Here is a 24059-nt window from a genome sequence, read left to right as displayed (position 1 = left end):
TGTGCGTGTGTGTTTGTCTGTGTGTGTGTGTGTGTGTGTGTGTGTGTGTGTGTGTGTGTGTGTGTGTGTGTGTGTGTGTGTCGACTATCACACTAAGCTGTCAGCTGCTGAAACGCCTGACACTCAATAAAGCACAGGTGCCGATGAAGAAAGGACAGCCGTCTATGAAGAGATAAAGCTTTCTACTGTACTATACTCTCTCTCTCTCTCTCTCTCTCTCTCTCTCTCTCTCTCTCTCTCTCTCTCTCTCTCTCTCATTTTCACTCTCCTTTTCTGTCTTTCCCTAAAATTTTCTCTCCCTCTTTGTCTCACAAACATACACCCACATACCGAACAACTAATGGAAAAATGTTGGATTATGCAAGAAGTTCTTGTTCCCACTTTTGCACAATGTTATCACGTGTGAAAAGTTATTTCCATTATTGCATTAACATTTCGGACATTGAGTTCTCGAAAAAGGGTCAGAGTGTGTTTTAGGGTGAAAGGTCCAACATTAGCCAGGAGATGATTTCATCCTCATATCATATGGAGAGAAGAGAGCAACTCTTTAATCACTTCAATAGCTCAGTAATCAGTGGAAGCCTCTAGCTTACGGAGAACTGTTGACTTGATAATGATACCCTGTCTCGCTTCCTTTGTCTGTTTCTCCCCCTGAAGATAAGTACTGCAGAACACAATGTTTTCTCCACCTCTTGCAACCCTTCACCATCGTGACTCACATTTAGGTCATGGGTTTTTACGGGAGAGGGGCCGGCTGTTTGTGAAGATACAGGCAGAGGAGAGATGACGCTGGTCTGGGAGGATGAGAGGTGGATAGAAAAACTAGTAAAGAAAACAAGCTAAGCAGAAAAGTTTATCGTAACTGTTAAACTACGACTTTTCCCTGTGTGTGAAACACAAACTCACCCGAATGGGTTTGAAAAAGTCCAAGTTGGACAGGAAGTGGCTCTGGGCCTTGTCAAGCCAATCGCTGGGGGAACTGCAGATACTTTCTTGAATCAGACGGGAAACGTTGCGGTCGGCAATGTGGACAAATTCCTCCAGGGGCGTTGCGTTACAGAGGTCTCTGAGATGGAAGCCAAAACCTTTAGTCAGCACCTGGTTGGGAAAAAAGCAGGGTGGGAAAGAGTGCGATATTAATATCACATGTCAGCTAGATACTAGATATTTGGCATAAATGTTCATGTAACAACATAGTGGAACAATAGGCTGATCTCCATATGTGATGAGTAAAACTGTTTGTGATAAAAATAATAATAATAATAACTCATTGTGGTTTGTCGTGGCTTTTTAAAGATCGTTATGTATCAGAATAAAAAAGTTAGATTCCTAAAACCTGACATTAAGAACAAAACAATGAAGCTCATAGAAAGATATTGCTTAGCAACGATGAAGAAACGGAATGTTATATATCTCAAAGCTGGGGCCTGCCAAGGACTTTACAACAATAAATTTTATCCAAATAAAACTCAAGCAGCTTATCTGGGGATGATACCAATGTGTCATTTAAGAAAATGCTTCTCTTCTATAATTTAAATATTATTCAACACAATATTTGGAAGAGGAAATACAGCTTCGCCTATGCAGTTGGAGTAACGGAACGTCCTTTCCTTTGACTTTGGAGTATTAAAGGACTGGACAGAGGCTCTGTTATCTCGGAAGAAGAGTTTAGATGTTTGGACTCTGTGTCTTTCTGAGAGTGACTCTCTGTTATGTCATCTAGATGTCCCTGATCAGTCTGCGTTGTGACATGTCTATCAGACCACAAACTGTACACAAACTGTACACACACACACACACACACACACACACACACTCTCTCTCTCTCTCTCACACACACACACACACACACACACACACACACACACACACACACACACACACACACACACACACACACACACACACACACACACACACACACACACACACACACACACACACACACACACACACACACACACAGCCACAGCTGGTAATCTTTTGAGTTGGGATCATACTTATCATCTGGAAATAACTCAAAACAAATATTTCCCTTAAGGGACAATGGACAAAATGAACTTCATGGCATATAACAAAAAGCACAGCAATAATGAGCTTCCTTAATTTCCCCTAGTCTCCTTAAATAATCACTGTATAGACTATTTGAGAGCCGTTTCCTTTGATCAATAGGTACCCTGGAAAAAGGTTGAAGAGAATCAGATGGTGTAACGTGAGTTTGTTTTTGAGTCTCTGTCTCTGCACGTGAGAAAAATTAGGGGGAAGGGAAGCTGGGAGAGCAGTGGTCATGTGACACAAGCTATCCAATTGCAAAACAGGGATGATGTGGTGGGCCGGGTTGGGAGCTGTTGTTAAGGGGGATCTATAGGAAGCAGAATCTGTCAATGTACGTTTAATGGATTTAAAAGGGAGAGCTTTGTGTGTGATAAACATGGGAAATATATTTTAAAAATATATAATTTTCAGTCTTCAAAAGAAAAATTATGTCAGAAAGAGAATAAGATTTCCTTTTTTTGTGGGAGAATACATACAGAAAATATGGGGGCTTTTGGTTACCAACTACAAACTACCCCTCTCCCACAATGATTATTCTGGAGGGCATTAAGGGCTTAGCTCTACCACAGCCGTATCCTGTTGTCAAGCCAAGGTTATTGGATTTATGCATGCACTAAGGCCAGGACAGTATGATCAGCTTATGTGAAAAGAACTAAACAAAAACAAAGCTGCACACAAAACAAAACATACTGCACTTTTGTCTGCTACGGGACAATATGGGAATCATTAGTGAGAGTGAAAAATCATCATGTACTGGAGGTTAAACGTTAAAGGATTGGGTGAGGCGGTTATATTATTAAACTTTTCAATAGTTTATATTCTACCTTTTCCAGGTTGACGTCAGCCTCGACTATCTGCTTCAGCGCATGACGAGGAAGTGAGGCGTTGTGGTGAAGGAAGTGGGAAAGGGTCTCATTGTCTTGCAAAAAGTCCTTTAGCTTGAAACCTAGAAAAAGAACAGAGAAGCAGTGAGTCAACCAACTGTGAGAGACAAAACTATCTTTGATTAGAGACTTAGATAAGTGATCACAGAGAGATGTACAATTACATTAAATAAAATGTGTATAAATATTAAAACAAGTGTTATAAGCTAAGGCCCAGGCTATGCACGTTTGGGCATGAGAGATTTATTATTGTTTATTTCATATTTAAGTTGAATAAGATGGAATAAATCAAACTCAAAATATATATTATGCTTCTTAAAATGTTTAAATACTTAAGTCATTGTTTAAAAAGTGGAAAGGCCAGTGCAGGAGGTCCCCGACATACAAACTGAGAACATACAAAAACACACCAATGAACTCAAAATGACCCCAAATCCAATTAATTCTGATCATTTCCCAAGCACAGAAACACACTGTGCTCTCTGCACTTTGAGAGCGTTTTGTACTTTTGCTGCCTTCCAAAGAAGTCAAACCGTTTCTCAAACTGGCAGTCAGCTGTGTGGAGGGGCACACACTCTCAGGCACAAAAACACACTTCTCTTTTCTACTCAGCTATGGGTTTTATGCAGTGGTGTTACTAAAGGACGTTCCACTTTGGTCCAGATACTGCCTACCAGTTTTCCTGTTCCTCTATAGCTCTCTTCCTCAATGTCTCTGTGTTCACCTTTCACCTACTTTGTTTTATTCTTTACCATGTTCTCTCCAACTCACTGGTTGTTGTTGTTGTTGTGGTTGTTGTTGTTGTTGTTAGATGACAGCATTTAAAAGAGATCATGCAAAGACAACAGGAAAAAGTCCTGCAGCCCCTGGCTCTTGTTTTGTTTATTACCAGCGCTGTCTCTATGTGTTCTGTAACTGATTAACTAAGCATAGCTAAATGCATCAAACTAAGTAATTTGATTATTGTTAAGGATTATATTACATCCTATTGGGGTTTGATACAATTTGGCACAGAATTTATGATGACTTCTCCGCTCTCCGCTAGTCCGTTCAAATTTTAATAACGCTGAGTTGTATTTTGAGTGTTTACTCTAAAATATCTCACCACTCTTCCTCCCGCTGGTCATCTCTACCCTTCATGTCTGTTCAATATTTTGCTTTTTAAGGGTATCGGACACACACACACACACACACACACACACACACACACACACACACACACACACACACACACACACACACACACACACACACACACACACACACACACACACACACACACACACACACACACACACACACACACACACACACACAGGAAACACTGCGTTGCCTGAACTCAATTTCCCCTGGGAGGAAGTAAAAGAGAACAGTGTGTTTCTGTGCACATTTTGGATGACACGCTCCCCTTCTGCCTCCATATCTGTGCACCAGAGAGTGTGCTATGTGATTTAAAGTGAGTGTGTGTTACAGAAACATCACTACCATCCCTGCTCTATTCATTTTTGTGTGTGTGTGTGTTATTGTGTATCTGTGCTACTAATTGCATGTGGGTGACCTCAACTCTCAGGGGTGAACAACACGGGAGTGCTAATAAGATCTAATCAGTGTCCCAGTTGGAAGTCACATCTCCCATGGTGTATTGCATTCAAAGGTCCTTGAGGACAGACCAGACTTGATGGAAAGCCGAGCAGCAGTCATCAAATGTCCTTGTGTGTCTGTATTCAATCTACTTGTTTTATCTTATCTGTGAGTGTATGTCTTTGCTTGCGCAGCCTAAGTGGTTTATACCAGCCCCCCCCCCCATGCTTATCAGGAGCAAAGAGGCTTTTGGAAGTGAGCCAACCTAAAAAGTATAACAATCCTTATTTGTGTTTGTTTTTCCTAGTCAGGAACTGCTGTAAAAGGACAATCCTAAATGTACCACCTACAGAAGTCTGTGCTTGCTCCTGGCGATGCCTCATTTGCTTAATATTCGATAATAGTGGCATCACGCACTAAGCAACCAGTGGCTTGACGGGTCAAACTGGTCTATAAACAGGATGAGAGCTCTGTTTCACTTTTGATCTACCACAGCTTGGCTGACAAGCATTTAGGAGAGTTTCTGAATGCCAGGTGACTTTTCTAGGGTGATCAAGAAAATATGGATGAATGAATGAGATTCTGACTGCTGTGAAATTTTCGCACAAAATAGCTCCTGAATGGGTGGAATGTTAATTACTGTTTCGATGGTGGAGAAGAAATAACATGTTTGATGGTATCTGAGCATGTCTGACTCTGTGCGAGATGTTTGTGAGAGCCTATCAGAGATTTACACGTCCTAAAGGACATTTGTGTGAGGGGATGTTATTTCTATCCTCCCCGAGAGATATTATAAGTGTGGGATATGGTCTTAACATGAATGGATAAACAAAGGAGAAGGGTAAAGTATTGGTTGAGCTGGACGTGTATGGGCTGATTTTAAGGTGGTAATGAATTCTCAAGTATTACATTCATTCAACAAGTAAGGAGGCGCAGTGTCCATTTTAAACGATCAGGCTCAGACACATTGAGCCTTTAAATGAAATGGAGCCAGCAAGATAAAACATGAAGGGGGTGAAAGCCTACAAATGCAAGGTTAGTCTGAAAAGCCAACACCGGCTTCACTTCTGCTAGGAATTGCACACAGATACGAAAAAAAGCTACAATGGATAAAAAACTCAACTTTGACAATCAGATCATATGAATCTCTCAATCTTTAATTCACATTGTATAAAACACATCTTTCTCGTCTCAAAAATGTTGCACGGCTCTTCTTTAAATGTTCAAATGTTGATTTTCTCTCTTTCATTTATCTGACGTGTTATTCTGTACCCTCTCATAAAGCAGGAATGCGTCAGACCGCATCAGACAGAGTGTATGCTGTGTGATTTATCTGGTTATCCTTCGGGAAAAAAGCTCACCCCTCTCCCTGACCCTTCACGGCACTCCTTCCCTGTCAGTGTAAATTTCACTTGCTGACTCCCGTCGGTTGTTAAATTATTAATACGTGGGTCTCCACACGCAGCTCTTTGATCTGTGCTGTTATTCCTATAACACCCCTTTGCAGTTGCATTCCATTACGTGGACTAAAGGCAAATGCACAGTTTCATATGCGATTGAGCATGACACAGTGCATTTCAAAACTAATTTTGAGAGCACAGATGAGCTGTTAAAATAATAAGAGCTAAAAAAAGTCCTTTTTAAAATACATGACCCGTAGTTATTAGATATGAAGAAAATCTATCATCGACATGAACATTTAGAGATTTTTTACAATTAAAAATTAGAAGTGTCATTTGCTTTGTAATCCCTCTCCTTTCTTCAGGCCATGATATGCTTTGTAGGATCTTTACATAACTGCCGCTCTTCTAGGCTCGTACAGCAGACCGTAGCCAAAACAACAACAACCTTGACGGTTCTGTTACATTGCATAATTTCTTACGGTACATTCTGCTCTATATACCCTTACATTAGGGTCGGAGTGAAACCAAGCTTATACCCCTTTAGTCAAAGCAGCTAACTGTTTCAGAGAAATACTGCTGTATCAAAGCAACGTAGACAGAACAGACAAAAGGACCTAGACAAATTAGACTCCCTCGTTTCACTACAGCAATTAACTGATGTCAGTACTAACTTCAATGAAGTTTACTGTTCTGTCCTGTGTTAGTATCCTCCATTTTATACAGTCTTCATGTTTTCCATTTTCTTTTTTTCCTGCTCGTCTTTGCACACAAGGTTGGCTGGTAAAAAAAGAACTAGATTGCTCTAATCATGCCTCCCATGTCAGAGTAATGGGAACTGAATTGAAAAAGTGTTTTTCAATGAGCAAAGATAAAGTGCATTGTATGACTTTTATTCAACTGAAGATTTAAAACACTTTGCCATTTGCAGGTTACCTTGACTCAGCACAGTGAAGTCACAAACAAGATGTTATTTTACAAAGATGTCCTTTTTTAATCTCAAAACTTCCATGGTCATGATAAGACAAACTTGTGAACCTTAGCATTAAATTGTAAGGTTATGATTAAATTTGGAGATTTCAAATGAAAGCAGAGATAGCAACATCTCAGTCCAGTCAGAACAACTTGACATGTTCTACCAGATCAGGGCAATGATTTTATAATGATTGTCAGGGTGGTGCACATTAAGTGGTTTTCCTGTCTAGTGCCACCGCTCTGCTCACTAATTAAAAGAGAAGTTACACCCACTGGCTTTAAGGAGAGGGGCCCTCCGTGACTGGCAGGCAATGATAAGGATGTTGCTCAGAAGGACTTCAATCAGCTGTTACACTGGGAAGGGGAGCTAGAGCAGTAACTTTTTTTAGTTTTAACACCAGCAATGTGTGAAGGAACTGTAGGTGTGAGTCACTGACTCAGTCAAATCAGGACTGGATGTGCGGACATGTAGGAGCTGATTGTGAATGGGTGGATGAAATGGAAATCAATGAGGTTGTCATTCAAAAACTGTAACAGAAAATAATCTAAAAGGTGTGTACTTACGAGCAGTATTCTCCTGCATCTTTCTGAGAGCCCTTAGCAGTCCCTTGTATCCCTCGTAGCTTTTATCATTCTGACTGTAGAGCAGGATTTTCTGGGCATCAGTGAACAAACGGGAGATTCTGGGGAGCAGAATGACACAAACTCAGGCACGTCTTCATCTTCAGAATTCAAAGCCTGGGTATTTTTTCTTAAGGCACATTAAACCTTATGTGACTGATTCAAATGTATTATGTTTATTGAAAGATCAAATAATATGGATACAAAACGAGAAAAAAATGTGTTTCTTTGCACTGCGTGAATACTTGAATTTACAAGAATTGCATTGACTGAATTATGAATCGATCACCGGGCCGTGGTACTCACATAGAATCATTGAAGTTTCCCACCACCCCGGGACTCTCGCCTGGGGTGGGATTACGGAAGCAGGGGTTGTTGGCGTTACAGATGATGCCTTGTACCCAGGGCAACGTACCCGCCGAGGGCATGGCCTTGTTAGGGAAATGGCCTGGAAAGGAAAAGAATAACATTTATATGATTAGTTTAAAAATGTGGACCTTCATTTAAGTACATATCTACATTTACAGACATTATAAGGCTTACTGGAGAAAACTGATAACCAGTAGGATATTTGTTATCCTTGCCAATCAGGTGAAGTATTTCATCTTAATTGTCCCATTCACTAGTTCTTCCACTCTACTCCACCATATAAAACTAAAGCCCTAAAAACTATTCCAAACTCAAATAAGAGAGTACTTAGCCAGCTGTTGTAATAACAGAAAAACTAAATCAAACTGAATTTCCAACTCATTGAAACTTAGATGAAATATACCATGTCCCTCATTGCCACTGCCTTTAATGCGCTGACATTATTTTTACAATTGTTTGTACTCTTTTCAGCTGATTTAAGTGCTACTCCTGCAACCCTGAGGTTAACTAGCTATTATGTTGAAAAGATAAGTGTAGAGGATGAAGGAGGGTCAAGGGGCTTTAGTTCACTGGGTTAATGGGATTGGGCGCACTTGTAATACGCTGTCATTAGATATCAATGATTTTGTTCCAAATAAGGGAACTGGTATGGTGGATACTTAAATGGTCACATGCAAGCACTATCGATTTCATAGCGACACCTGATTTGACCTAAAACAATAAAGTAAGGTTGTGTTACAGGCTTTAAACTGCATCAAATGTTCTAAGATCACAAGTACAGAATGAAGGCGTCAAAGCCATCTGAGTAAATTAATTATATGCGGATATCTGTTGGATTTCCTTTCACAAAGTAAAAATAGTTTGAAGTTCTGATAGGCCCTTTTTTTGTTTGTGCTCTAGACCGTGATCATTTTATTTAGTCAAACATGGTCAACGTTGTGAAACCAACTTTTCCAGGAGCTTAAGGTCATTAAAAGTCCACACAGTGCAAACAATTCTGAACGATCCTACTGTGACATTTACACGGAACACAATGTCCTACAAAAACATACAAAATTGTTTTTTAAGTCATTTGAAAGTTTACACACATGGGAAATCTGAATTTATATGAAGTTTTATCTTAATTCAACTATTATCTTTAATACTACAAAAAAGCAAATTAATCATAATTTTGTCTTAAATGTGAATGAATTAATCTGTATCTCTCTCCCTTTCTTATAGTGTTCTTACATTCATGTTGCTCGTATGGTGGATAATGATATCGGACAGAGATCAGGATGAAGAAGATAAATAGGGGCCAGATGATCTCAATCAGCAGCTGGATCTAGGAAAAGAAGACAGAAGGATGATTATATGTGTTAATCAAGTGATTCAAAGAAGACTTCACACTTTTGGGATACAAAAACCTGCAAAATCAAATGAGTTAATCATGTAATAGCGCTCACAAGTTTTCCTTTGTGCTTCACTCAGTTTTTGAGTGTATTCAGTTCAACTAATGTAATCTCTGCTTCTTTAGAAAACAAAACATGGTCAGTTTGTGAGTGTTTCTGTGTGTCCTCTAAAATATTTGTGTTAAGTGTGGGCTGTTGTACACAGTAATCCATCCCACAATGAGTCTGGGGATGGTATATGGGTTAATAAGGGGTGACAGGGCGAGACAGAGGGAGGTCTGCAGGGTTTAAGGAACTATGTCCATCTGTTCCATATGGCCCCTCTACTTCAGCTGCCAGTGTCTCAGCTTGAAACAGCATGTCAGACAAGTGGCGCGGGGATAAAGAATAAAGAGACTGTCTTAGAGAACACACTGTATCCCTTTGTTGGAAACAAGTAGACTTAATGTCTATCAACCAAGGTCAGCTGGCTCAATTGTATGCAGATGAGCCTCCTCACATATAAAGAACCACTGTGCTACTGCTTGGAAGTGAATTTGATTTACATAACTACGAGTATGTGGGCATCAACCAGAACATGATGGTAACTTGACATACTGTATCATCATCACATCATTAATGACTCACAATGATCTGTAAACTGTGATGCTTTCAGAACGAGTGGCTCCAAGGAGAATTACATCATTTGAACTGCGTAATTATGAGGGAAGACATCTAAAAAGTCTTTGTACAGACATTATGACTAGTCATGTGGTACTGGAAAAAATCATTTCCCATTTAAAGTCAATCCATTGAAAATGTGACTGGGAATATGCACTCAAGGGAAATTATTCAAAAGGACAGATATCCCTCCATTTTGCTTTTTAGACTTATTTTGAGGACTGGCCTAACAATGTGCCTGATTGAATTAAACAGAGCTAACTTCAAACAAGGGGACAATGCAAGGCAAGCTAATGAGTGTGCATGGCAGCAAACTACTGTATGTGATACTGAGACCAGTAGAACACTAACAAATATATTAAACGCTTGTGTGTGTCATAAATAAAACGTAATTAACACAAATATCAGTATGGATTATTGAAAACCTCTGGTTTAAGAAATAATCATATGGAATAGAAAATATCCATATTTCTAAATTTTAAAGATGATTTAGTCATTTTAAGCACTTCTACTTACAGTCTGTCTCCGTCTGTAGGTGAAGTTTTTCCAAAGCAGTAAACCCAGTTGAGTGGAGACTGTCATGTTGACGTCTTCCCAACCTCACTGAGCACGCTCCAGCTCCTCACTGCGAACCCAACAAGACAAAGAGGGTCAAGCACTGCAAACATAGACCAGACAAAACAAAAAACACTTTCCTTTGTGTTAAAAGGATACAAATCAAACACAGTTAGGTAACTAAAACCTCCACAGTCCTGCTTTGTTCCTGTGGAAAAAGACATGGTTAACAAAAAAAGTGTTCATCCCACATTGACGCATGAAACCCATGTAAAAACAGAACAGAAAGTCCTCACATCAGCAATCCGTAACCTAGCGTATGCTTATACCAAACATAGCTGTACGGACATGTAAATCGTGGCACGATAAGAAACAAAAAGAAATTCAGTCAGAAATAAATTTTCTATCAAAAATAAATAGAACACAACAAACATTACCTGGTGGATTAATAATATAATATTCTAAGAAAATCTAATACAGCTGCTGTCAGAAACATAAAAGCATTACTCAAAGAAAATAGCCTTGATAATGGATTCACCTATAGAGCAAAACCGTTCTCACACACAGACCAGCCAAAAGTAAAGCAGAACTCAGCAAACCAAGTGATGACTGAGTAACTACTGCAGCTTCAGGTCCACTAGATGTAGACTCATCTGTCCAAAGGTCAGGCTCCAACTGGCAGGATGAGTGTGTGGCGGCAAGTTTTTATGTGGTCAAAGTTGTCGCATATTCTTTTATAATCACAATGTTCACCCCGTTACCACCTCAGAATCACATGATAAGCTGCATTATATGTAAATGTTACAAGACAACATCACCCACCTCCCTTTATCTAAACGACCCACTGATTAAACCAAAGCAGTGGGTCTACTCAACTAATGGAAAAAACAGATACACTTTTTCACCGTTTTACCAAGAACTGGCCTTTGTCAGATGTACTAAATGGCACATTGTTTATCTCATATAAAAAACCTCTCTGGGGCAAAACTTTTTTCATGCTTATTTGTTTATTCTATTTGCAGATTCAAAAGTCCTTGGATTGCTGCCCGGACTTGTTATTGACTCCAGAAAGAAGACCAAAATACAGAGAACATTCATGAGTTATCAAGTTGGATTTGTATTGCTGCTTTTCAATCCTGGCCATTGAGATCAGCTCAGATCAGCCACTCAAGACTGAGATACTTAGCTTACTTATTAAGGTCATCATGCTTTTTTTACCGGTCTTAAAAATGCTTTACATAACATGAGGGAAATACAGCTCAGCACTTAAACACAAAGATTGTGTAAGGTTAAGATGACCATTGTGATAAGATTAACATTATTTTTTTAGCAGTGAAATTGATTGCAGCACCCAAAATAGTTCACAAAAAGCTGATCAAGACGATGGGTACATCCCTGACTAAATCCATATAAAATCAAAACAAGTGCGACTCAACCTAATGCTGTTGCTTCATTTTTGTGGCCATGACTTTAAGTTTGGTGGTTAAACACAATTTGGAAAAGGATTAAAGCAATCCCGGTTTTCTTATTGAATGCCCTTTATACAGAATAAAGCTGATTAGGTGTCTTAGAAAGTGGAACAGCAGCAAAACAACATCAATGACACATCAATCATTTGCTTGTGGGTTGAGAAAAAACTGCCCTGATTAAATCATTAATTTAGAGTTCTATGGTTTGACACCACATTTTCTGTAACTCAATCATATGACTACATAGTCTAACCGCTCCCCTAGCAGTCTCCGCTTACAGGGCTTACTCTTACTTACAGGGTGAAAGTAATGTGTACCATCACTTGCAGAATGATCTAGTACTAATTAATTGCCTGTGGAGATCGTCAAAAGACAACATGAGAGATGATAAAATAAAATACAGAAGACAAAAACAGTTTCTATTCCAGTACGTCGGCAGTGTTGCATAAATGTTCCCAGGATACATGGAAATGGCTGAATTAAGTACATCCACTGGATTGTATGAAATGTCGCAAGAAAAATCAACAGGACCTTTGGGATGACCAAACAACACAGTGGCCCACGTACAGTATCGGCTGAACTGGTACATCTGTTTTCTCCATGAGTCACCTGATCTAATGGCAGCAGTGACGGCACACACAGTTTTATCGGAAAACAAGAAACCTGCCACAGACTTACCACAGAGAGCAAAAGACAAAGAAACATTCAGAATTAATTATCTTCCTTTCACAATTAGTCAACCAAAAGACTATCTTGATCATTATTAATCGTTAAATGAATTGTTTATGCAAAGATTCTGTTTTTCAGCCTCTAAAATGTGGGGATTTTCTTGCTTTGCTCCAAATATCTTTGGCTTTTGGACTGACAAACATAATACTTTAAGACATCTCCTTAGATTTTGAGAAACTGGATCGGACATATTTCCCATTTGTCTGATATTTTAGATACCCAATAAAGACATAAGGAATACAAAATAGACAACTGCCCATTTGATTTAACACAAATTCTTTAACTGAAGAAACAACTTAAATGCCAAGACTGCAGTTGGAGTAAAGCTCAAAACATCACATGTTAATATGTTCTTTGCAAATATGGATATTCCAATACACTTGTGCACATTTCCAACACATTAGTGGTGTGCAATGTGTGGGAGGATAACGTAATTTTCCCCACATTGACAGATATTTAATGTTTTTTCTTCTTCTTATATTCGGTTTTAACAAGAGGTTTTCATATTAATGAGTTTGTTTGATATATTTTATCATCATTGATGAAGAGTTGCCCTCAATTTATTTCTTGAATCTTATACAGGTTTGAATGAATGAATACATAATTTACATTCATGGCTGTCATTTTTGATTACTGAAAGAAATTGTGTCACTAAAACTCTCCCACCTCCATTTGGGGATCGTTATTTTTACATAACATCGTGTTTACATCAATTCAAAGACCTGATTTGTATAGAACTTTAATCAGCTTGATGCTGCTGATGTTTTCCGCAGTCATACTATCTGAGAATATTGTGTCGTTTTCGACAAGTTTACCTTTCAAGAATCGTCTGCTTTTAGTAAACACGATGGTGAAAACACATCGCATGCCGAAATAAGAAGAGATCTGGAGCTGAGTGTTGAGCAGCACAAATGGTGCAGAGCCAGGGCGCCTCTAGCGGCACACACTAAAACCTTCCTTTTTTACAATACTTGTTTACATCAACTCTCGCTCACGTGTCATACCACAGTGATACAGGATGTTTTTCTTAACCTTCATTGTTTTCAATTTTTCCGAAAAAACTTGACATGCCATTAAAAAAGGAACAACTTTTTAAATCAAAGCAATTTTACCAAAAAAGATGATCAAAAATCGTCGATTCTATGCATAAAAATGCACGTTTTGTTCTTCAAACCACTAACAAAAACAAAGCAAAAGCATGTCGTCGAGAATGCACCAACACTGCAGACATGCACTTTAATAATATCACTAAAAACAAGAGATAACAGTTGACCCAGCACACATAATGAAGAAAAAATAACATCGTGAAAGAAAGAAAAACAGGCTGCTGTTAATTATCATGCAGTGATACCTTTTCCACTGTGAGCAAATGTCAAAATTATGATAAAATGTCAAAATGAATCGTCAGATTGACTGACTTATTCGAGGCTGTTTTTGATACTTGAGTTTCATTGTTCTAGTTGAATAAGGTTACTGTCGGTCATTCAGCTTCGCGATACTGACCCAAATTAACATCAATTCAGCCATAATGAGACTGGAAGTACAGGGAATGTGCTTTCAGAGTAAAGCTGCAACAAATGTAACTTGAAAATATTCGCCATTAAACGGTGAAATGCATTTCTGTAACGTAACAATTAATTTAGTAATCAATTAAAAATTAAAGAGTGTTGGGATTAAATGTGTCAAGGTGACTTCAGTTCCTCTTCAAAATTAGATTATCTAATAAATGAATACGTTTCTACAATGAGGCTATTACTTTCCTGAATACCTTGCCGGAAGTACTGCTTTTAACTATTGCTAACTTGACACTGGTCCTACTCACAGAGGAGGATACTGAGACAAAAACATGATAAAGAGCAAAAAAACGGTAAAGACAATGCCTGTCATTTAACTCAAGCAACGGTATTGCCATGCACATTTAAAGTCCATTCATCTCATAGTAGTTCCTAACTATTTTGCAACGTTGAAACGAAGAAATGTATATATATATTAAAAAAAAAACTGGAATCGGCATTCAACAGCCAATCCAATTTTAGTTTTGTTATCGTCGCTTCAATAATCAAAGCCAACACTAGGAGCTGAAAAAGTATGAAGAAATAACAGTTTAAAGTTAAAATAGATTTGAACTGTAACACCGTGGCATGTATCTCTTTGTGGTCCAACAAAGAAACTCATACAGCCCCCCCCCCCAAAAAAAACAACAAAAAAACTCACAGCCCCCCATAAAAAAACAACAACAAAAAAAGCCAAAACTCACCGTCCCTAATCCCGAGCTACGTAAATATCCACTCTCTCTCCTTTCATATATTGCAATCCTTGTTCGAGAACAACCTATAAATGGTGAATCAGCTGCTCTCTGTGATGGTCCTCCGTGTCTCAGTGTCTGGAGAAGCTGTACTCCTCTCCTCCGGCAGGGTTTTATAGAGCTGCTTGATGCCGAGCAGAGGTAACTAACGGTCAATGTTTGATGCCGCTCCCTTATAAGGCAAGCACGTGCGGAGTCAAAACATCTCTTAAAGGGCCAGCGACACCTCAACACCTAGTCAATGCACAGTGGGGCCTATTCAATTAGTGCCAAGCTCAAGAAGGTTGTAGGAACATATTCAATTACTGCTAATGCTACTCTTAGCATAGATTATCACTGCCACAAATAATATGAAAAATACTCATTATTACTGTTATAAACCTCATCATCATCATCATCATCATCATCATCATCATCATCATCATCATCTTTAATCCATTTGCAGGTATGGGCTATAAGGTGGTAGGAATTTAATTTTAGAATCCAAATTGGTTATTAAGGTAACTCCCCTATTAAATATCAATAGTTATACATTTGGTGATGAAAGGATCAAAACAAAGATTGCCATAATTTATTAAAGTTTCAAGACTACGCAGTAATGCAAAAGTACAATTTACATAAAAATGTGTGGTGCTAAACGATTTTCTAATACAAAAATTAAGACGGCGTTCTCCCTTTTTTTAAAAATAAAACATACTTGACAGAAGGCAGTTTATGTGAACTAGTTGCATTACAATCATATAAATGTTTGCATATTTAGGTCCTTTTCAGATTTTGATTAACCATAGTGTAGATGATGATTCCGAGAATAGAAGAGAAGAGAATAGAAGAGAAGTAGAAGTAGAAGTAGAAGTAGAAGTAGAAGTAGAAGTAGAAGTAGAAGTAGAAGTAGAAGTAGAAGTAGAAGTAGAAGAAGAAGAAGAAGAAGAAGAAGAAGAAGAAGAAGAAGAAGAAGAAGAAGAAGAAGAAGAAGAAGAAGAAGAAGAAGAAGAAGAAGAAGAAGAAGAAGAAGAAGAAGAAGAAGAAGAAGAAGAAGAAAAAGGTCTTTGAATTCAAATGAACATTGATTAAGGGAAAGCCTGACAATGGGGCAGATAACAAGTTCTTAGTGTCTTGTGAAAAATGACAGAAGAAGACAGAACAATCTCAGTAGTACTAGGCGAGTGATGAGTAGCGTGAACATAATTATAACTGAATACACAAGCCTGGTATATTATCACCAATGTATTTCTTAGGAGAGGAGCAGATGAGTTGCTTCTTTGAGCAGAACTAAACATGCTCAAAAACATTTTAGTATTAGGAACATCTAAATCAAGTCAAGAGGGACATATACTTCATATTACTGTACAGTCAAAGTGTTTTCTCCCTGGTAAAACGGCAGTGCCAGAATAAAATTGAAACCTACAGTTAGAAAACACACTCTTATCACCTCCACCACAGCTTGGGCCACCCCAAGCTGTATTATAATTAAGGATATGAGGATGAAATTGGCTGTGAAAAGTTAAAACACAGGAATAATTATTCAATAAACATCCTCTTACACTAGATACCAGTTCACTACATGGTCTTGTGACCCTGACAGGATAAGCTGTTTAGGAAATGGATGTTTAGATGTTAACTTGCCATTGATTCATCTGCACTTGCTGCCTTCATCCATCAAACCTGGACTCAAATCACAGGAGTGTGAGAAGAGCAGGCCCCTTGCATGGAGCTTGCAGCAGAGCACAATATACCTGCAGTATAATGTATTATTTTACACTTGCAAAATTACCCAATTTAAGATTGTAATTGCTGTTTCTGCTGTACACATTTGGAGTAGCATTTTCCAATTCCCTCTTTACACGTTTTATATCAAGTTTGTGTGCGTTTCCAATATTTCTTGAATGATCATGCAAAGTTAGGTTGTTTGAGTTTAATTTTCAACGGTTTTCTTTCTAAGTGAAACTAAATATGTATATATTGATCTGATGTTGTCAGTGATGCTTATTACTGTACAGTAAAAGTGTCTACTCCCTGGTAAAATGGCAGTGCCAGAATAAAATTGAAACCTAAAGTTAGAAAATGCACTGTTATCACTTCCACCACAATTCAATGTATGTTTATCCACAGCTTATTGGAAGAAAAACTTCTGACCATATTTTGATGACTCTTGGAGGAGGAAGAACCCATTGAATGTTGTCCAAATAATGGGGTGGACCCACATTTTTATTTTAATAAACAAAACTTTCTTCGCTGCATGTTGAACCTGGTTTTTGCTACTGCTGAGACTCATGTCATCAATAAACTGCTGATAAAATAATTCTACTGGGCAACTTCATTTCAAAACAATTCATTTGAAAAATGAAGCCTTTCTTACATAAGTAAAATGCAGAGATTAGGGATTGGTGTCAGTCATGGCTTTGTATGTTTCAATTTTACAATAGCTTTCACTTTGATCAATGAATTTACCTGAAATCACAGAAGACTTGTTTCATTTATGTATTCTCTAACTATTTGTCTTGCAAGATATGCATGATCATGAAGACATTCTTAAATGTAGCCTCTTTATGCTTTTTGATTGATGTGTTCTCATAACCACATTTACAGAGGATTTTTCTGGGTCAAATTAAAATGCATTCTGGTCTCTACTGTCTTGTTGCCTGCTCAGTGAGTGTGTCTTATAAACATTTCCACCCCACTGATTTTAGCTAAACAATGACAGACTGTGTTGAGCATGGCCACTGGATAACTGCAACACTCTATGGCCAAAAAACATTCTGTTCAGCAGCAACTGTAAACACCTCACATGTCATGTCACACAATGACTGGCTGGTGTGTGTTTGTCCTGACAGTGTGACTGCAACACACACCAGATTAAACACATCTGAAAGGTGGTCTGAGTGAGGTCCTTTTTAGCAGCAATATCCCCTTAATAATGGTTAAGTGGGGTCAGGAATTGTGAGGGAACACATGCATAACTAGCATTATCTTAAACTTTGACAACATCTTCTGTGTATTCCTCATGCTTTACTCTCTTAAAATAAACAACAGTAGGATGTCCTATTCTTCTCCACCATGTTAAAAACACATTACATTAAGACCTGACATTTTGTATGAAGAAGCAGCTTTACAAAAATAAAAATCATCCACAGCTCCTTCTAGGCTTTGCTGGTTGAGCTTGCTGACTGATAATTAATGCAGGAAATGATGAACAGATACTGAAACCTTTAAACATGCAATTTGGGAGTGTAACTTTGTCATGTGATTCAGGGAAAACATAATAGAATACATAGTCGTTAGGTTCGGTGGTACCTGAAATACAAAACAATGCCGACTGTAGGACAAAACTGAATTTTCCTTTGAAAAAAGACGTTGCAGCAATGAAGGTAGAGGTTATTGTGATTGACTAATTTATCTTTAGATTAAGGATAATTACATCTTCTCCAGGTGTAAAAAAATATATGTTAATTTGAGTCAATGATGAAGGAGATGTCTTTAGTAGGTCATGGGACAGCTTTTTGCCTAATGGTGTTGATGAGTGCTCATTTATTTTTTTCTGATTATGACAATCTCCTGCTAATTCTGGCATATTTACAGCAATGCAAAGTCTTTGTTTAAATATACATGCATTTCAATGACTTTTATTGAAAAAAACAACCAAAGGTGACTCCATACTACCATTATTATGCACTAAAGCAGAATTCTCTTCAACACTAATCCTATTTGATACTGGTTATAGCTTTTGTTGATATTTAAGAAAAGCCGCAGCAGCCTTTATACAGTCTAGTTTAGCCAATGGAGAAAAAACATGTCAACCATATGGCAGCAATTATCTGACTGAGTATGCCTCGACTGTCGTTTACTCTCTTCTCTTTGCTCACGGGTAAAGTAGTAATATAACACGTCCAACAATGGAGGGCTAATTTGTTCTTTATCCATTTTCTATGTGTTTTTCTTAACTACCACGGAGCACATGTGCTTTGATACTTTGTGGTGACTGAAGACTCCATCGAAACCCTTTTTATCTTACACAACTTATTCAGTTTGGGAACATAAGTGAACATGACGACCAGAATATAACTGTTTTAGGTACAGTAAGTTCTGACAAGCAGACAAAAGTTAAACATACTGTAGGAAAAGGTAAATGTGTCCTTGTCTTCTCTACATGTGAATTGGGTATATAGAGGTCTCCCACTGTGGGGTCTCATTAAAACAGGATCCTGTTTCAGAGTGAATAGTCATTTTAATCTATCAAAGACGCTCCAGAATGGATGATGATCATTCAAGATGACTCATACTCTACAATAGCTCATTTTAAAACCTATTATGATGACCAAAAACTCACGAAATGTTTTTTTTTTAATACTTTTCAATTTTTAACACACAAAAAAATCTTAACATTAACAACCCACATTTAAAAATCCAACAAATAAAGTGGTTTAAGTCAACGTTTTGTATTATTTTTTTATAATATTCATCAAGGGCCAGATCATTTTCTATGAAGCTGGGAGTATCATAGAATAACTGTAGACATTCTCAGTAAATCTAATCAGCCTATTTAAGGCTTTATTTAAAAAAGACATTTATAAAATATCTTACATTTGATCTTAAATGAAGGATCAAAGGTGATGAAATCATCATAAAACGTGAAATTAAAGATTTTTCTTTCACCATCATATATTTACATATTGAATAACTTAAAAAAGATTAGAAAACAACAATCAAGAGTAACATCAGAACAATGTACAAATTAAATGATTTCCTGGAGAGGGAAAACAGCTTCTGTTCTTTTCAAGCGTCTGAGTTCACTGTAGCTAACATGCTCCCTGAAAGGAAAAATTCTGCACAACTTCAAGTTGTTTCCCACTGTAAGTCAAGTATAAAGGTTGGAGATGAATAATTACGGCAACAGTTGTTAACTTTCTTCCAATTCCACTGGAGGGAGAGAAAAATGTTCAGCAGTTCATATCTCATTCATTCTGACTATGAGTAGTGAGCTGTCAGGGGCAGTTATTCGCACTTGCTGGAGACCAATGGTTTGTTATGGCTGGCACAGCGTGAGGCGGCTTCCACACTCAGGACTGATGGGATCACTGGACCATAACCCACTTAGGATGTTAAAACGCTCTGGGGATGTCGTTGGGTTGTGGCTGCAAAGGTATGACAATTCATCAATTAAGCTCCTTTGGTTCAAAGCGTCAGGGAAATAAATGTTATGTAATGAGAGACAGAGTCTTGGCTTTTTCTATCAGGAGCAAGCAGAGTAAGACGATGTTCACCCACAGGCTGCATGTCTCCTTGGAAGACAAAACTGCTTCTGTACACGAGTGGCGAAGACTCTGATTGAGATTGCCTGAAGGACAATATGTTCAGTAGTGTAATAGAATGAGGACATTGTTGTCTATGACCAAAAAAAACAGTTGTCCATTGATGCAACAGTTTACGGATAAGTCTAACAATACGTTTTTACAGGATCAAAGGTTTCCAAGTAAATATTGAATGGGAATGCTAGATCACTGACCTATAATTCGAGCTTATTATTAAAACACCATCAACCTTTCAACAACTTCACAATCTTGAGATAACAAATATAATTGTTTTATATATCTCACAATATTGCCATGTGATGATTTTGTAATTTTGAGAGCGTAAATGTTTTTGATATTATGCTAATGTTGAATAACCTTCTATGTCATTAGAACTTGATCATGGGGAAACTGAAAACCAATTGAGCAACCACGGTAATGTCATCTTCCAAAGAATGTAAAATAATCTTTAAATTATACAGAAAATCATAGTGCTTGCTCAGAAGCTACCAATCAGGCATCTTAAGTGACCAATGTATTTCATGTATTACAGTGTTTGAGTCTGCCAGCAGAATAAAAACTCTTTGCCTGCCACTCAAACAGAGTAAGTATACCCAGAGGAACTTTCATAATGCAGAGTTGTTAACTACCATGAACTGAAAACTAAACATCCAACAAGATGACTACTTTACATCTATCCAACAAACTCCACATTTGAACCCAACCACATGGCCTGTTTTAGGTTGTTATAACACTTCAAGGGGATAAATCAAGCTATCTGTTTAACTCTCTTTGTTTTGCTGTGGAGCCACTAAACAAAATCCAGGGCCCTGTGGTGTTTTTAACTGAGAGCAACATCTGTGCTTAATAAGGGTAGAGGTATACATGGGGCATACTGGAATGTGTAATCTCTCTCAAAGAGACTGGGCTTCTATTTTAGAATGACTTGCTCTTTGTTTTCTAATGATAACACATTTTTTTCCTGAATTTCTGTTCAGAACAAACAACCTTGTTCTCTTCTTAAATATACAAGCCTGCATATTCACATGTCTTGTTCAGTGGAAGAGGTAAATACCAAACAAAACATCCTTTATCTGTTCGGAAGCAATAGGAAGCATTAACTTGATGTGAATGATTTAACTCTTTCCCAGTTTCATACAAAAAAAGAGAAGCAAAAACGGAAAAAGTGCATCAGCTTCCTCATTTTCACTTTAACCGATAGTAACCCCGGGATATATCTGCAGCTGATATCCACTGGTGTTCGTTGTAGGAGTCAATCAAACTGCAACATGTCTTCTCTCCAGTGATTTCCCCTGTAGCTGATGACATTACGAGCTGCACTTACATATCACCACCCTCCCTGTGATAAATAAGCTGAACTAAGCATACAGGCATGTATCCACAAATGCTTGCGGGAACAGACAAGCAGGATGAGAGGGGGAGGAGGAGGATGTAAGGTTTGTCCGATAGTAACCCCAGCACAGATAATGAAGGAGCAGAGGAGGTTTGTCCGATAGTAACCCCGGCACAGGAGATGGAGCAGCATAGGAGGGGGTGGTGTAGGATACGGACTGCCTATATTTATATCTGGACTGCAAAATGTGTCAGATCACAAAAAAACGAATGATTGCTATTAAAATGCATGTTTTTTTTTTTTTGCACTATCAACGTTTCCATTTGCGGAAATGCACGAAGCATACGGCTTCCTTGTTTTGATTATGTTATAACTTTTTCTTTAGCGAAAATATCGAATGAAAGGAATAAACGATGGGAAACATCTTCGAAAATGCCAATAAACACGATAGGTACAACAACACAACCTCGCTAGCAGGAATTCTGTGTTGGATAAACATTGTTTTGGGTTTCTCCTGATTGCAACGTCAGAAGCTATGTGGCTTTCAGGTACTATCGGAAATATTGTAAACGAACACGAAGCTGCAACAACAGAGCAAGATAACGCACATAATCTACTGCTAGTTTAACACAACAATGTACAGTGTTACGTCATTTTAATGATTGACGATCACTCTTTGACTATCAGTTGTCAGGCAGCTTAATTGTTTTTTTAAATAAACGCAGAACTTGTTTTATGATACTTCCTCTGTCTCAGGTGGAAGGGCAAATACGCATTTCATTTTTAGTATATTTGCTTTTTTCATATTTGTAGAATTATCATAAACGGCTCTTTTCAATTCATGCACATGTACACATTCTCATATTAATACTGTCTTTCTCAAGACCCTTTTCATTTGTGTGAGTGGTAGAGATAATTGTTTTAACTGATTCATCACCGTCCAACTCAACAAAGACCCATCTCTGTGTGAGTTTTTGTTGTGTAATAAACCAACATTCACTAACACAAAGTCTTCTCATGTTTCAGCTACTTTCATTAGCTTTTTTTTGACCAGGTTAAATTGAATTATTTTACCGAAATAATCCTAAAATTAAGGATGTACGAACTCTGGAAGAGCCCATGAACGCACCGTGGTTTGACTGCATGTTACCTCGTGCTGCAGCCATCAGATAACTGGGTGAAAGGGGAATGATGTCACTGCCTGGCTCAGTAGGCTTGAAGAGAAGAATTAAGACTTTGGAGCTACTGGAAATGGTTATTGGACTGAAATACAGTAACAAAATGCTGATTATGTGAATGTATTACCTTTGGAGGATTTTATGTACAAAAGCAGCTTTTCAATGTATCTTGAATGAAGTGAAATTATGTAATGTTTCAAGGTTTCAAGGTTCTATTGGTCATATGCACAGCATATACAACGTATATGTTGGCAATGAAAATCTTATGTCGCATGCTCCTCCAACAACTCAACATACATGGTGCAAATAAGATACATAAAATAGTGCAAAAAGAGAGAAGAATATTTACAATAAGCTCGAGACACGGCAGCCATCCTCGGTGCCATCTTGCTTGTCTAGCAGATAGTTTTGAAAGTACGGTATTTCTGATTATCCTATTACTTCACCATTATGGCACTAATGTTTCCTTTGAATTTTTTTTAATCCACAGTGATTTAATATTTCAATTTGTTTTTGTTTCATACAGAGGTCTAGAGTATATTTTCACAAGATCATAGAAAAAGAAGTAGAAAACAAATCCTGTGTTAATCTATGTTTTAAATGGGCTATACTATAGTTCATAGTTTAAAAAAATATATATATACATTTAGTGATTTTAAAAACAACATTAATACAGAGGCCCATGTCAACACGGCTACTGTAAATGTTGTTGGCCTCCCATGAAAAATGTTGAAAAACACTGCCTTGGCTGAGTCTAATCGCTGACCTTTGGTCCAGGATGTTCATGACTTTCTCTCTTTCATGCATTCTTCATTTTATGGGTGACTTTGAAGGTAATAGCTATAGCCTATCATGTTACCCAGGCCTGTATGTGTAAACAATCTTACAGACACACTAGTGTAAACCTATTAAATCGGTCAGTTCAGTTGTGGTGTGACTTTTATATATACAATCTATACACACATTGTGCACCGAACATTTCACGGGGTATATTTAGTTGATTTAGTCGTCTTTAACAAGGGGAATGCTCAAAAAACTCAAATAATCTTAGAATTTAGAAAATGCTACTATAACTGTTCCTGTTGACCAAGCAGCTCCTAAAGCACTCTGTGTCGAGCAGCAGTTTAGCGTGACCTGTGAACACACTTCAGATAAATATTGCTGTGTATTGGTCAGCAATTTGTTTCAGATTTATGCGGACATAGTGCAATACATAAACTCCTTCCTCCACAGACATATACTCACATG

The 24059-nt window shown here is 37.9% G+C and overlaps 1 protein-coding gene across 8 annotated transcripts in view; it reads right to left on the bottom strand.

Moving 5' to 3' along the window:
- LOC134864643 (phospholipid-transporting ATPase ABCA1-like) overlaps positions 1-15120 on the bottom strand; it is a 37309-nt gene extending 22189 nt beyond the window's left edge. For 4 of the 8 annotated variants that reach the window (XM_063883795.1, XM_063883797.1, XM_063883798.1 and 1 more), the window contains exons 1-8: positions 14947-15120; positions 10453-10561; positions 9116-9209; positions 7823-7964; positions 7460-7578; positions 2880-3001; positions 907-1098; positions 720-794 (exon numbers count right to left, since the gene is read on the bottom strand). In XM_063883795.1, coding sequence (XP_063739865.1) covers positions 720-794; positions 907-1098; positions 2880-3001; positions 7460-7578; positions 7823-7964; positions 9116-9209; positions 10453-10518 — 810 coding nt within the window. In that variant the 5' untranslated portion in view covers positions 10519-10561; positions 14947-15120. Of the gene's footprint in view, positions 1-719; positions 795-906; positions 1099-2879; positions 3002-7459; positions 7579-7822; positions 7965-9115; positions 9210-10452; positions 10562-11029; positions 11497-14946 lie in introns of those variants that run through there. The other 4 variants (XM_063883800.1, XM_063883801.1, XM_063883802.1 and 1 more) reach the window with 2 other exon arrangements.
- Between the last annotated feature and the right edge of the window lie 8939 nt (positions 15121-24059).

This window comes from Eleginops maclovinus, chromosome 5 (assembly GCF_036324505.1).
Source record: "Eleginops maclovinus isolate JMC-PN-2008 ecotype Puerto Natales chromosome 5, JC_Emac_rtc_rv5, whole genome shotgun sequence".
NCBI lineage: Eukaryota > Metazoa > Chordata > Actinopteri > Perciformes > Eleginopidae > Eleginops > Eleginops maclovinus.
Note: the sequence above shows the minus strand (reverse complement) of the source record. Positions and strands in the feature narration are given on the sequence as shown.